The sequence below is a fragment of the Rhincodon typus genome, chromosome 24 (genome assembly GCF_021869965.1).
Source record: "Rhincodon typus isolate 14 chromosome 24, sRhiTyp1.1, whole genome shotgun sequence".
NCBI classification, from domain to species: Eukaryota; Metazoa; Chordata; class Chondrichthyes; order Orectolobiformes; family Rhincodontidae; genus Rhincodon; species Rhincodon typus.
The window spans coordinates 46279455-46292229 of record NC_063355.1 but is presented as its reverse complement, the minus strand read 5'-3'; the positions used below and the strand labels follow the sequence as shown (position 1 = coordinate 46292229).

At 41.2% G+C, this 12775-nt stretch overlaps 2 protein-coding genes across 2 annotated transcripts in view; one reads left to right on the top strand and one right to left on the bottom strand.

Moving 5' to 3' along the window:
- The window catches only part of LOC109918331 (strawberry notch homolog 1 (Drosophila)), a 60903-nt gene that overhangs the window by 25276 nt on the left and 22852 nt on the right, over positions 1-12775 (top strand). The window lies entirely within an intron of this gene.
- On the bottom strand, positions 1975-10556 carry kmt5ab (lysine methyltransferase 5Ab). Its single transcript, XM_020518246.2, has 6 exons — positions 9641-10556; positions 7596-7839; positions 6601-6688; positions 6338-6397; positions 5732-5922; positions 1975-2783 (listed from the first exon to the last, which is right to left on the bottom strand). The coding sequence occupies exons 1-6, from the start codon at positions 9816-9818 to the stop codon at positions 2573-2575; spliced, it is 972 nt and encodes a 323-aa protein (XP_020373835.2). The 5' UTR covers positions 9819-10556; the 3' UTR covers positions 1975-2572.

The window sequence follows — 12775 nt, the reverse complement described above, 5'->3', positions numbered from 1 at the left end:
GACCTGTCTGTCTCCTCTCCACGTATCTTCTCCTTTATCCATCTTCTGTCCGCCTCCCCCCTCTCCCTATTTATTTCAGAACCCCCTTCCCCTCCCCCATTTCTGAAGAAGGGTCGAGGCCCGAAACGTCAGCTTCCCTGCTCCTCTGATGCTGCTTGGCCTGCTGTGTTCATCCAGCTCTACACCTGGTTATCTCAGATTCTCCAGCATCTGCAGTTCCTACTATCTCTTAAAAAAGAAAGATCTGTTGAAGCTTATTATGAGTCAAACAGTGACCATGAAAGCATGGTCAGGAAAAAAAAAAAACCTATCTGGTTCACTAATAGCCTTTAGTGAAGGAAACTGCTGTCCTTACCCTGGTCTGGCCTACCTATGACTCCAGATGCACCAGCAACATGGTTGACTCTGAGAAATGAGTGATAAATTCTGGCCTAGCCAGTGATGCCCACATGCTACGAATGAATAAAAAATAAAAAAAAATTAAAAAGTGGTCTCCTATTTATTGCAGACACCAGTAGGACTCTTTTCCACTCATGTTAGCCTGTGGAATGCTCCTCCCTTATGAAGAGGGAAGACTGATTTAAATGGATTTTTGATAGACAGTAGAGTTCAGGGTTTTAGGGACAGACAGAAAAGAGATGAGACCATGAACTTGTCAAACAGTGAAGCTGATCGAGGGACCTGTTGGTCTTCTGCTCAAAATTATTGTATAGGCAGTAGGATACTTGAATAATTTACAAACCCAAAATTTGGAACTACTCACAAAACAACATCAGAATAAAAGATGAGAAACTCCAATTAGCCAATTTACTTGATCCATCTCATGGGACCTCCCTCATTCACCACTATCCAATTACAGCATTTGATAAGAGGAAACATTGCCTATTAATTTACCAAGAAGCCAAAGGCATTTATTACCAGATCATTAATTAAAAAAAAAAAGACTTTTGATCTGGATGTGTAAAGACTTTCCAAAACATACAACAGCATTAATGCAAGTTTCAGCAGGCCAGGCAGTATCAGAGAAGGAAAGCTGACATTTCGGGTCAGGACCCTGTTAGGCTTCACAGGGGTAGCATGCTTTTTCTGAAGGGTCCCGACCTGAAACGTCAACCTTCTTGCTCCTTTGATGCTGTCTGGCCTGCTGTGCTCCTCCAGCTCCACACTGTGTTATCCAGAACTTTAACGAATAATGTTGACAATTCAATGGTATAATAGCAATTCTTGTTAAGTACAGAAACCTGGTCCATACTCTGTGAACCTGAGTAAACTGGAGAAAGTCTGCACACTTTTCAAAATCTTATTTTTTGTGGCCAGAACATGGGTTTCTAGCACAGATAAGAACTGCCAATGCTGGAGTCAGAGATAACACAGTGTGGAGCTGGAGGAACACAGCAGACCAGCAGAAAAGCTGATGTTTCGGGTCAGGACCCTTCTTCAGAAAAAGCATGCACCCCTGTGAAGCCTAACAGGGAAAAACCCTTCAGTTGTGTTAAATCCCCAGTTGCAAGATGATGGTTCATCATCACCACTAGCACTCTAACTGAAGTGAATGCACAGGTCTCTATCAGGGAGGTGCATGGATGAACCTGGATCATAATAATGGCCACAGAACACATTTTAATTAATTGTTTTGCCAATCTTGCACTAAATGGTATTGCTTTCTTTACAGGCAGTGAAGCAAGAGATCAGCACATTGGAAACCGTTCCATTCTGGTTTACTGGATGCTAACAAATTGGTACAATGCATCTTTTCTGATTATGTGAGATGGCAGATGTTTGCAGCCTTTCCGTTCATGTGTACTGAGAAATGGATTAAGATTATCCAACTGTTCAACATCTTTGTCAGCCCACTGTAATGAGCTTATCACTGTCAGTGTCCCATTGATGTATATGCAATCGACAGTCTACAGGATGGAAAGTGCTGAACACACTTCATTGGAAAATGGAGGAAGTAGTCAATCACAGCAACAATGCAGTTAAGTCACAGAGTTTATTTAAATATTCTTCAACATGAAGCTTCTGTATACAAACTTTAAATAGTTGTTTACAACACATGCACAGGCATATGATGTGAAGCCCTGCCTTAAAAATTCAAATCTCAGCTAACGCAAATCAACGCTCATACTTTGTATTCAGAAACGTCCAAATGCAGCTTCCAGTTGGAAATAACACCAAATTCATTATTCCGAATAGAGGGGTGAGGGCTTTCTAAAAAAAGTGGTTCATATAACATTTAATCTCTTAAATATGCAAAAGATTTATCATTCAGAGCACAAAAGCAGACCTAGGTTGCTAAAACTGTACAACAGCTGGACATTTTGGAATTATTTATATTAAAAAAACACAACCTACCTCATGACTGCAAGCTCCTAAAGCGCACTGGTGTACAAAATATACAAAAGCATTAAGATATAAAAGTTCTAAAGACGCCAGACCACCACCTCAGCAGTACTCATGGAATCCAGTAGCCTCTCTTGGCGATTTTGATAAGTGCTGCATCCCAAATCAGAGCAAGCATAGGATCAAATGCTTCAAATAGTTTTGCTCATTTAAAACGTTGAAATTTGGCTCAGTGCTTCAGCCAAGGATGTGCAGCAATTGATGCTTTGCTTCTGTCTCCATAATCGTAAAGTAGCTCCTCACCCTTTGCGATGTCCCGAGAAGCAACAAGTATAAGGTGTGGCTTCCCATCAACATCATGTAACTTGGTCTGACAGTTTCCGTTCTTGCTGTGGTTGATCAACCGGCCGAGACGTGTAGTTTCCTTTGTTGCGTCCACACTAAAACACAAACCAAACTTGAAACAACATTTAAGAGAAGGGAAAAAAGAAGCACGCCTCTTAAGACCAGTTAGATAACAGAACACAGCAGTCATCTCGAATCTATAGCTCAAAAAGAGACCATTCAGTCCATTTGATTTATGATGATTATATCCTATGATCCTCCTTACAGTCAATCTTGCCCCACCAGTGTATTTTTCTTTCCTTTTTGTGTGTTTATTGAGCTTGCCCTTAAAACGTATCTGCAATTTGCCTTGATTAACTCTTGATAGCAAGATCCACATTTTCCCCTCAGTGTCAAGGTCAAGATGTTGAACAAATGCAAAATTCCCAGGAGTTATAGCTGAAGTCTCAAGATAACACTTTCCTCCAAAAGAATAGGGAAACAGAATGCCCACTTATTTTAAGTGACTAACATTGCTTCACCTTAAACATGGAGCTGTAAAAATAAATGACTGTTCTAATGAAGAGGTTTCCCCCATTAGTGGAATTAACTTGTGAATCAAACCACACATGCAATTGAAACCCAGTGGAAGCTGGGAATCTGGGAATCTAAGATCTGCCAGCAAAACTGTTGCATGTGTGCAGAAAGCCCTTTCCATCTTTGTTGCCAGAAAGCAGCAGAGGCCAAAGCACGGGATTCTATTTAACAGATTGCATCTGGAAGCAAAAGATCAAATTAACCCACATTCCTGCTTCATTTGAAGCTGATCTTGTGAAAAATATTTTAACAAGTCTATTAGCTGTTTACACAGCAGGGTTGAAATTTTCACTTTAAGTTCAATCCAGCAAAGGTTCAGTGAAGAATTTGTAATCACATACATCTCAGCTGGCTGTGACAGAGCTACACTATGAATTACACAAACAGGGTTTCCATGACAACCTAGAAGCCAGCTCAATGCAAATAGGCAGCTGTAGCTTTGCCACGACTGACTGTACGTGTTTTCGTCCCATTGGATAAACCACAGGTTCACATTCAAAGTGGCACTGCAGCTTAAAACAGATGAAAACAAAAAGATGGATGTTAGGTATGCTAAAAATTTGAAATAAAAAGCAGAAAGTTCAGGAAACATAGCGAGTTGCTGAAGTGCATGATCTTTCCTAAGTCTCCAAATCAGCAACTGCTATTTTCAAAAAAGAACAGTGCAGCAGGTATTCGGAATACCATTAGTTCAGAGCTCCCCACCAGACGGCCTGACGTGGAAATATAGCACTGTTCCTTCATGGTTGCTGGGAAAAAATGCTGGAACTCCCTCCCTAACAACACTGAGTCTACCTACAGCACATGGAGCACAGTGGTTCAAAGTGGCGGCTCACCTCCACCTTCACCAGGGCAATTAGGGATGAGCAATAAATGCTGACCCAGCCAGCAATGTTCATATCCTGTGGACGAATATAAAAATGTCAACATCCTAAAACCTTAATGCGGGTTTTCCCTGGTCAAAGGCTGACTGACCTGCTGAGTGTTTTCTGTTGAAGTAAGAAGGGTAAAATATTGTTAGAATAATTCAAGGCCAAATTAGTGATGCGAGGCCAGAAGTGTTACAGAAGTCATGTACTGCAATATTTACAACATTTAAAATGATGTTTGGAATCTATTTGCTGGTTTCCCATGGCATTGCACACAGGGAGCAGAGGAAATTTTAACTTTCAACACCCTGCCCTTCAATCACCCATTGATAAAAGTTTAAAATAACCCAAATGAATGACAAGTAATGTTAGGACAAGGACAATGGAATTGATAATGGAGAAGGTGCAAGTCAACAAACAATGTTGGTAGTGAACTCAGCAAGCACAGTAGGTATGTGCATAGTAATAAAAACAAAGTACTGCAGATGCTGGAAACCTGAAAAAAAAAACCCAGAAATAGCTGGACAATTTCAGCAGGTCTGGCAGTACCTGCACAGAGAAAAGCACGAATTAACACTGAGTCCAGTGATCCTTTGTCAGAACGGACTGAACTCTGCTTCTTTCTTAATAAAAAGCGAACAGTCATGAACAGTCCCGGTTAACAACTATTCACCCTCCTAGCTAGATAGTTATCAACTCCTTTGTTTATCCAACTACTCTTCTCTTTAGATTCTAACCTATCTTTTACTCCCTACCCCATCCCCCTCCCTATTTTCTGCATATAAACTGATGTCTTCCCAGTTACCATCAGTTCTGCGGGGGGGTGGAGAGGGGGGGCGAAGAGAAGGGTCACCGGACCCGAAACGTTCACTCCTGATTTTTCTCTCCACAGATGCTGCCAGACCTGCTGAGCTATTCCAGCAACTTCTCTTTTTGTTTCTGCTTCTTTCTTTACAGATGCTGTCAGACCTGTTAAGTTTCTCCAGCAATGTCCATTTGCATAAAAGGTGCATCAGGAAAGGTCAGACAGGTTGGAACTGCGCTCAGTTTCTGGGTACCACACTATTGGAAGGACGTAATTGCATTGTAGAGGGTGCAGAAGAGGTTCACCAAGATGAAAAGTCTCAGATACAAGGAGGGACTGGGTTTGTTTTACTTGGAGCAGAGGAGGCTAAGGGGGAATCTGAATGAGTTGTACAAAATTGAGAGGAATAGCAGACAGTGGGAATCTTTTCCTCATGACAAGTGTCTAAGACCAGAGGGCATAACTTTAAGGTGGAGTAAGTGGTTTAAAAAAAGAGACTTGAGGAAAAAAAAATTCAGAGGGTTGCAGAAATATGGAATGAGCTGCCTGAGAAGGTGGAAGAGGCAGGTACTCTCAACATTTAAGCACTTAAAAATGCCAGCACGTTGGAGGCTATGGACCAATTACAGGTAAATGGGATCAGTGTAGTTTGGTATGTGTTGAGACCACAATCAAAATCAGCCATGATTTTGAGTAGTGAAGCAGACTGAAGGGTTGAATGGCCTACGTTGCTCCTAGTTCTCATGTTTATAAAGAGACTAACAAATATACAAAGATGAAAAGGAGGACTCACCAGTATGTTTTACTGAGGTATTGAAAATAGTACATGTAGCAGCCAGTGGAGGGATCTTGTGCATATTTAGCCTCTCTATTCTTTGCATCTGTAAATTCAATGAGATCGCCATTGTATTCGACCACAAACTCTCCACGTTGGAAAGGTTTTGTAGCCATCACGCCGCGACCTTTTCCATCGATTATACCGACCTGGAAGAACAGAGAGAAAACAGGTCGAAGGCTTGCCCAGTCGAACCACAGGTGGGGGCTATAGTCAATGTAGGCACAAACACCAATTCCAGTCGAAAAGACACATTTCACTTACACATTCAGCAACGAAGGAGGTAAAACACAAAACTATCTGTTTTCTTTCTTGCTGACAATAGAAAGAAGTGAAAACAGCTGGGGGAAAAGGAGAGCAAGTGTGCATGTGAGAGAGGACAAACATGAGTGAGTTGCAATGCTCATCTCTTAACCATGGGTAACCCAGAATGACAATTAATGCCAGTTTAGTGAATCCACCATTTTAGCAGCCAGGGCACAACTTAGTTGAATCTACTGCACCACCCAGATCCCCAGACAAGTCCCCTTATCATGTAACACTTTCCAGTCTTTCAAATGGTACCTTCATTCCTTCTTCCTTCCCATTGCGAATCAGATCATCAATTATTTTCTTTTCTTCTGACTGTTGGAGGAAGAGGAGAAAAGAGATCAAGCTGAGTGGTGTTTGAACTTTCCAATGTCAATATGTGGATTGTACAATAAATCAACACTAAACCAACTGCCCATTGCAGCAGTACAAGACAGCAGTAGAGAGAACAACTTGTGTTAATTTAAATTAGGACTCAATTCCCTGTGCTACTGCAAGGGATACTAATATAGACTTACCTTCAACTGTCCTTCACACTTCCTGCAACTCCTGCGAACAGGATAATAATCAGTGACCTTGCGATTCCGGCCCACTGGGTTTTTCACGCTGTGGGGAAAGATATTTCAGGACAAAAAGCCATTGTAGGACAAAAGGCAGGAGTGATAAATCCATCAAAGTGTTTTTCCTGAAATTCACCTCTCTCCCTCTCGCAATCTGCTGATTAAATACAAGTTACTGCTTCACCTATGTGCACAGTTAAGCAAATGCAAACCCAACAAGCATCAACATCCCAGATGAGGTCTGTGCTGACAGCTGCTTGCAGGCCAGATGTTCCAAATGTTCAAGCTATCTCTTTTGGGGAAGACTTCATCCTCCCTCCTTAGTTGGTACAAATCAAATACACTTCAAAGGGACGATACCATGACTCCTCCACCAACACATCAAAGTTGTGGATGTTACAGCTCCAAGTCCTCACTCTGTTCAGTTCACACAATCCTGAACATGGATGCTCCATAATGTTCCTGAAAGGAGTGAGAAGAGCCTTCAAGTTGCAACATTTAATCTTGAGGAGCTGGTTTGTGGGAGAACAAGTAACATGTCGAGAAGCCATCCAATCTAAAATAATTAGGGAATCAACAGAAATATAGAATTAAACAGCAAAGGAGGTCTGACACCTTAATGCGCTTGTCCATTCCTGTGAAACACCTATCCAATTAGTTTTGCGTCTTTGCTTTTTCTACCTTATCCCTGTGAATGTTTCCCTTTTTCTTAAAAAAAAGAGCATCCATTCAATTAATCTTTTGAATGTTACAATTGAATCTGTGCCCACCATCCTTTCATGCAGCATATTCCAGATCACAATTTGCTGATTAAGTCTACTCAACCCCTATTGTTATCTTTAATCTGTTTCCTGTGATTACCCGCAATGGAAACAGTTTCTCCTTCCCAATTCTGTTGAAACTCTTTGCTTGAGATGACAAAGCACAAATGCAACAGATGATTAAAAACTTACCCTGTAGGTTTTGAAGATTTCCCTTTGCCTTTCCGCTGAACAGGTTTTGCGCTTGTTTTAGGGCCTTTCTTGCCCACAGAACACACAGCAGCTGACCCATCCTTTACAGCAGTTTCACTGTCAGTATGGGTGACATTTGCTGCAGTTTCTGCTCCTTCCTCAATGATCACGTTTGTTTCACTGCTCAGTTCCCTACTGGGATTGGTGGAATGGTCAGCATCAAACACACAACTGTTTTGTTCATCTGCAGGTACAATAGATATGAAAATTACAAAGCTAAGGTGAAATAATTACAATAATTGAATTCAAAATAAGCAATTCTGCTCTCTGTGACCAACCTTATGTTTCTGTCTAAATTCTCAGGACCGTAACTTAAAACAGTAAATAAAGTGACTAAATAAAAGGAAAATGGATGACCACTTGAAAAAGAGAATCCTGAAGGACTCTGGGTAAGAACAGGATACAGGATTAATTGTGTGGCTGTTCAATGAAATCAGCACAGATGAGATGGGCTGAATAAGCTCCTTTCAGATCTTTGTGATTCAATAAAATTAAACATTTTTGAAACTCCCCTGGATAGCACCTCCAATGTGTTGTAAATGGAACCCAAAAGCATTCAACTGTCATATAAAGTCTATCTTCAGCCACGGCTACAGAACAGACAGTCACTGGCGTCACTGCTCCACATCACTGGCTTGTAGATTCTGGTTGGAATAAACAATTTTGTGACTAGACAGGCAGTTTGCCAGCTGGAAATTTGACCAGTGAAACTCTCAAATGTCACGTGTATGCTAAGAAACACAGCTGGATATTTGACTGAAGTGCTTTACTAGGCTGAGGACTACAGGATGTCTATTTCAGTTCAGCACTGAACACTTTCCTGAGGCACCAAGGTTGGAGTATAACTTGAAACAAAAATCACCCAGATCTGGGAAGCTCCACAAAAACCACTAATGGAGGCCCTTAAAGTGATAAAAGGGAATATGAAAAGGTCTCTGATGGAACAGTCCACAACAAAGAGAGGTATAATTTTAAAATTAGGGCGAGGCTGCTCAGGGAAGATATCAGAAAGCAATTCACTATGCAAAGTAGAAATATGAAACTCTCCCTCCCTAATAAAAGCTCTAAACCTGAGGGGTGGGCATGATTAAAATGCTCAAGATGCTATTCAGATTGTTAGGATAAAATGCATCAAGTAATATGGATCAATAGTAAAAAAGGACAGGATTCAGATCAGCTATGATTTAATTCAATGATAGATCAGGTTGGAGGGCTGAATGGCCTCCTCCTGCTCTTACATTTCTCTTCCAGTTCATTTGCTGACCTCAATTTTAAAAGCACTGCTAAGTTCTTTGCTCTTCAAAGGCATTGCTAAAATGTCACTGAAGAACTATTGTAAATAAGCAGAGCTCAAGAACACACTATGTGGGTGTTTGAGTTTGAAACTGCAGCCTCTTCCCACAAAACCGCAGTTCAGGACAACTGACATATTCAAGGTAGTACCAATCTGAAGCCATCCTTAGCAACTAGGCTCAGGCTAAGATTAACATACTCTTAATACACAGTATCGTCAGATACGTTAGGGACATTCAAAAGACTCTTGGATAGGCACATAGATGATAGTAAAATGTAGGGTATGCAGGGTAGTTTTGATCTTAGAATAGGATAATAGAGCGGCACAACATTGTGGGCCGAAGGGCCTGTAATATTCTGTACTGTTTTGTTTTACATACAAGGCAAAACAAAAAAACAAGACATTGAACTCAAACTGACTAATGACTTACATTTGCACACTGATGCAGAACACCTGACATCTCAATGCCATGAGCATCCTGACCTCAAGGATTATCCAGATCTGAATGAACAATGTATTTCTGTAATTATATAGGTGTATATGTATTTCTTACACCTATGCAGCAACATCGTAATGATTGGTGCAGGACATCAGACCCAATGTCACACTAAGTAAATAGAGGCCTTCTGAAGCTGTGTGCATTCTTTACAAATTTGCTTCCGAAACATCTGCAGGAATTAACATCACATACCTCCTTCCTCTTTCTGCATTTCACGTCTTACAGTACATGTGACTTGAAACTTCATTTGTTTATTTGAATCAGAGTTTTCATCTTGTAGTGGGGCTCGAGGAGCAGGTGTTTTTACAGGGCTCAAACGATGACAGATCTTGGATTTTACATGCACATTCTTCTGGTGAAACACATACATTGTTCAGCAAGAAAGGGAAAGAATTTAGTTATGGAGCATTTTACAATATGTATCAAAGTGTTTCAAAGTAATTACTCAACTGTTAAATACTTTAGTGAAAAGATAATTTACATGCAAGATCTGCCAATTGGGGAGATGATGGCCTAGTGATATTATTGCTAGATTGTTAATGCAGAGACCCTAGTAATGTTCTCAGGAACCAGGTTTGAATCCCACAGCACATGGTCACGAAAGCATTGCTGATTGTGAGAAAAAAAAAAGTTAGTTCACTGATGCCTTTAGACAAAGAGACTGCTGTCCTTACCTCATCTGGACATACATATGACTCCAGCCCACAAAAATGTGGTTGATTCTCAACTGCTCTCTGGGCAATGAATGCCTGCCTAGCCAGCAATGCCCTCATCCCATGAATGCATTAAAAAAAACCAACAGCAATAAGATAGCCCAGTTAGCTCAAAATGACCATCTCAGTTAATTTGGTAGGTTCATAACATTATGCAGTCAATGACAAAAGACATTGTTGCTTGCAAACAATCGAGTTACTGGAGTGGGAAGGCATTACCATGTTGCACAGTTAGCCAGGGTAGAACCTACGCCTTGAAGTTATGAACTGTAATCAACAATCAATTTTTACAGCCCACAATACCATCCATTAATGTCATTGGGTCAAAATCCTGGAATTCCCTCTAAGGAGATTGTGCGTCTACCTACAGCACATGGACAGCAGCGGTTCAAGGCAGGTCACCAACACCTTTTCAAGGGTAACTAGGGATGGCAATAGATGCTGTCCCAGCCAGCGATGCGCACATCACATAAGTGAACTGAAAAAAAAAGTTTCAGCAGCTTCTGCTCAGAATTTGAGGTATAGGCTGAACGCGAGCTTGTGCGATGCATCAGGGAAGGGAAATGCACCTGGATTCTTTGAACCAGGAGGCACTGCCACTAGCACTAGTTAGGATAAGGTCTAATTTGATCAATGGTCAGGGACAGGAAACGATGACAGTGAGTGAGACAGGCAAGAGGATCCATTGAGCAAGAGTACCAGCCTCTGCAACTGTCCAATAGATTGGAGGTTCTCTTGGTCGAGCTGGATAAGCACCACGGTACAGAAAGCCATTCAAATGGGAGATGCAACAAGGAATGTAGAGTAGTGGTAATAGTAAATGGTACAGTGTAGTCAGGGTGGATTTACACCACTGTTTGCAGCAAAAGCTAGAGTCCAGACAGCTTGTTTAGAGACAAAACAAAACTGCAGACGCTGGAATTCAAAGTAGATAAACAGGATGCTGTAAGAACACAGCAAGCCAGGCTGCATCGGGAAGAAAGGAGAAGTCAACATTTTGGGTATTACCCTTCTTCAGGGCAGCTTGTTGCCTGCCTGGTACCAGATTTCAGTCTAGCAACACAAGAGACATTCAAACAGAAACATGAACAGACAGGGAAGAGAGGGATAAAGATCATGTGCAGGCAGATAGGCTGAAGATCTTGTTCCCGAGTTGTACTGTTCTATGTTACGTTATCTATCCGCTCAGGGCTGGAAAGGAATTTGCAATGTGAGGGACAGCATCCAGTTGTCATGGTCCTTGGAAGTTTATAAAATAATGAGAAGTATAAATAGAGTTAATAGTAGTTGTTTTTTTTTCCCCTGGGATGGGTATTTCAAGACTGGGGGCACATTTTAAGGTGAGAAGAGAGATTTTAAAAAAAAAGACATGAAGGGCAACTTTTTTTTCCAGAGGGCGGTTCATGTGTGGAATGAACTTCCCGAGGAAGTGGTGCATGTGAGTATAATTCCAACATCTAAAAGACATTTGGATGGATATATGAATAGGAAAGGTTTGGAGGGGTATGGGCCAGGAGCAGGCAGGTGGGACTAGTTCAGTTTGGGATTATGTTTGGCATGGACTGGTTGGACCAAACAGTCTGGTTCCATGCTGTATGACTCCATGTAGGAACCAATGATTTAGGGAAAGAGGGCCTACATAGAGTACGAAGAGTTGGACAACAAATTACAAAGCAAAAGCTCAAAAAGGTTATCACCTCTATTACTTGAGCTATATGCAAATTGGAATAGTATTAGAATGATGAATACACAGCTTTGACTGTTAAATCAGAAATTTACCAATGGTCTATCAAAACTAAAATATTTCCACTGGGAGATAATTAAAAGCATCACTTATTACAGGCCTGTTCAGTACTGAGACATGTAAATCAAGTCTGTACTTAAATGATAAAGAAGTCTCTTATTAACCCCATTGGCCAAACTCCTTGAAGTGATGTCAGAAATTATATAACGAGGGGCATAGCAAAGGTCTTTTCTGTTGGGTTGGGGAGTTCAAAATTAGAGGGCATAGGTTTAAAGTGAGGGGAAAAGAATTTAAAAGGGATCTGAGGAGCAACTTTTTCCACAGGGTGGTTCGGATATGGAACAAACTGCTAGAGGAAGCTACAACATTTAAGACATTTGGAAAGGTGCATGAATAGAAAAGGTTTAGATGGCTATGGGCCAAATGGTTTAATTTAGTTTGGAAAACTTGGCTGGCATGGATGAGTTGGATCAAAGGGTCTGTTTCCATGCTGTATGACTCTGACTAACAGCTGAGTTTTATTTCTATTTTGTGGGAAGAGGCAGATGGAGATGCTGAACAGACATTTGTCTCATGTTGAGAAGACTGATTTCAAGCCACATTAATACCCATGATATTTACTGCAGCTGTTTATTACTGCCACTTTTGGGGATCTTATTCCACAACTCCATCCATAAGTCATTACAGTCAGTGGGGGAAAAATGAAAAGTAGAACTGGATTTACAATCGAATCAGAGATAGTAGGAACTGCAGATGCTGGAGAATCCGAGACAACAAGGTGCAGGGCTGGATGAACACAGCAGGCCAAGCAGCATCATAGGAGCAGAGAGGCTGACGTTTCGGGCCTAGACCCTTCATCAGAAAAGGGGG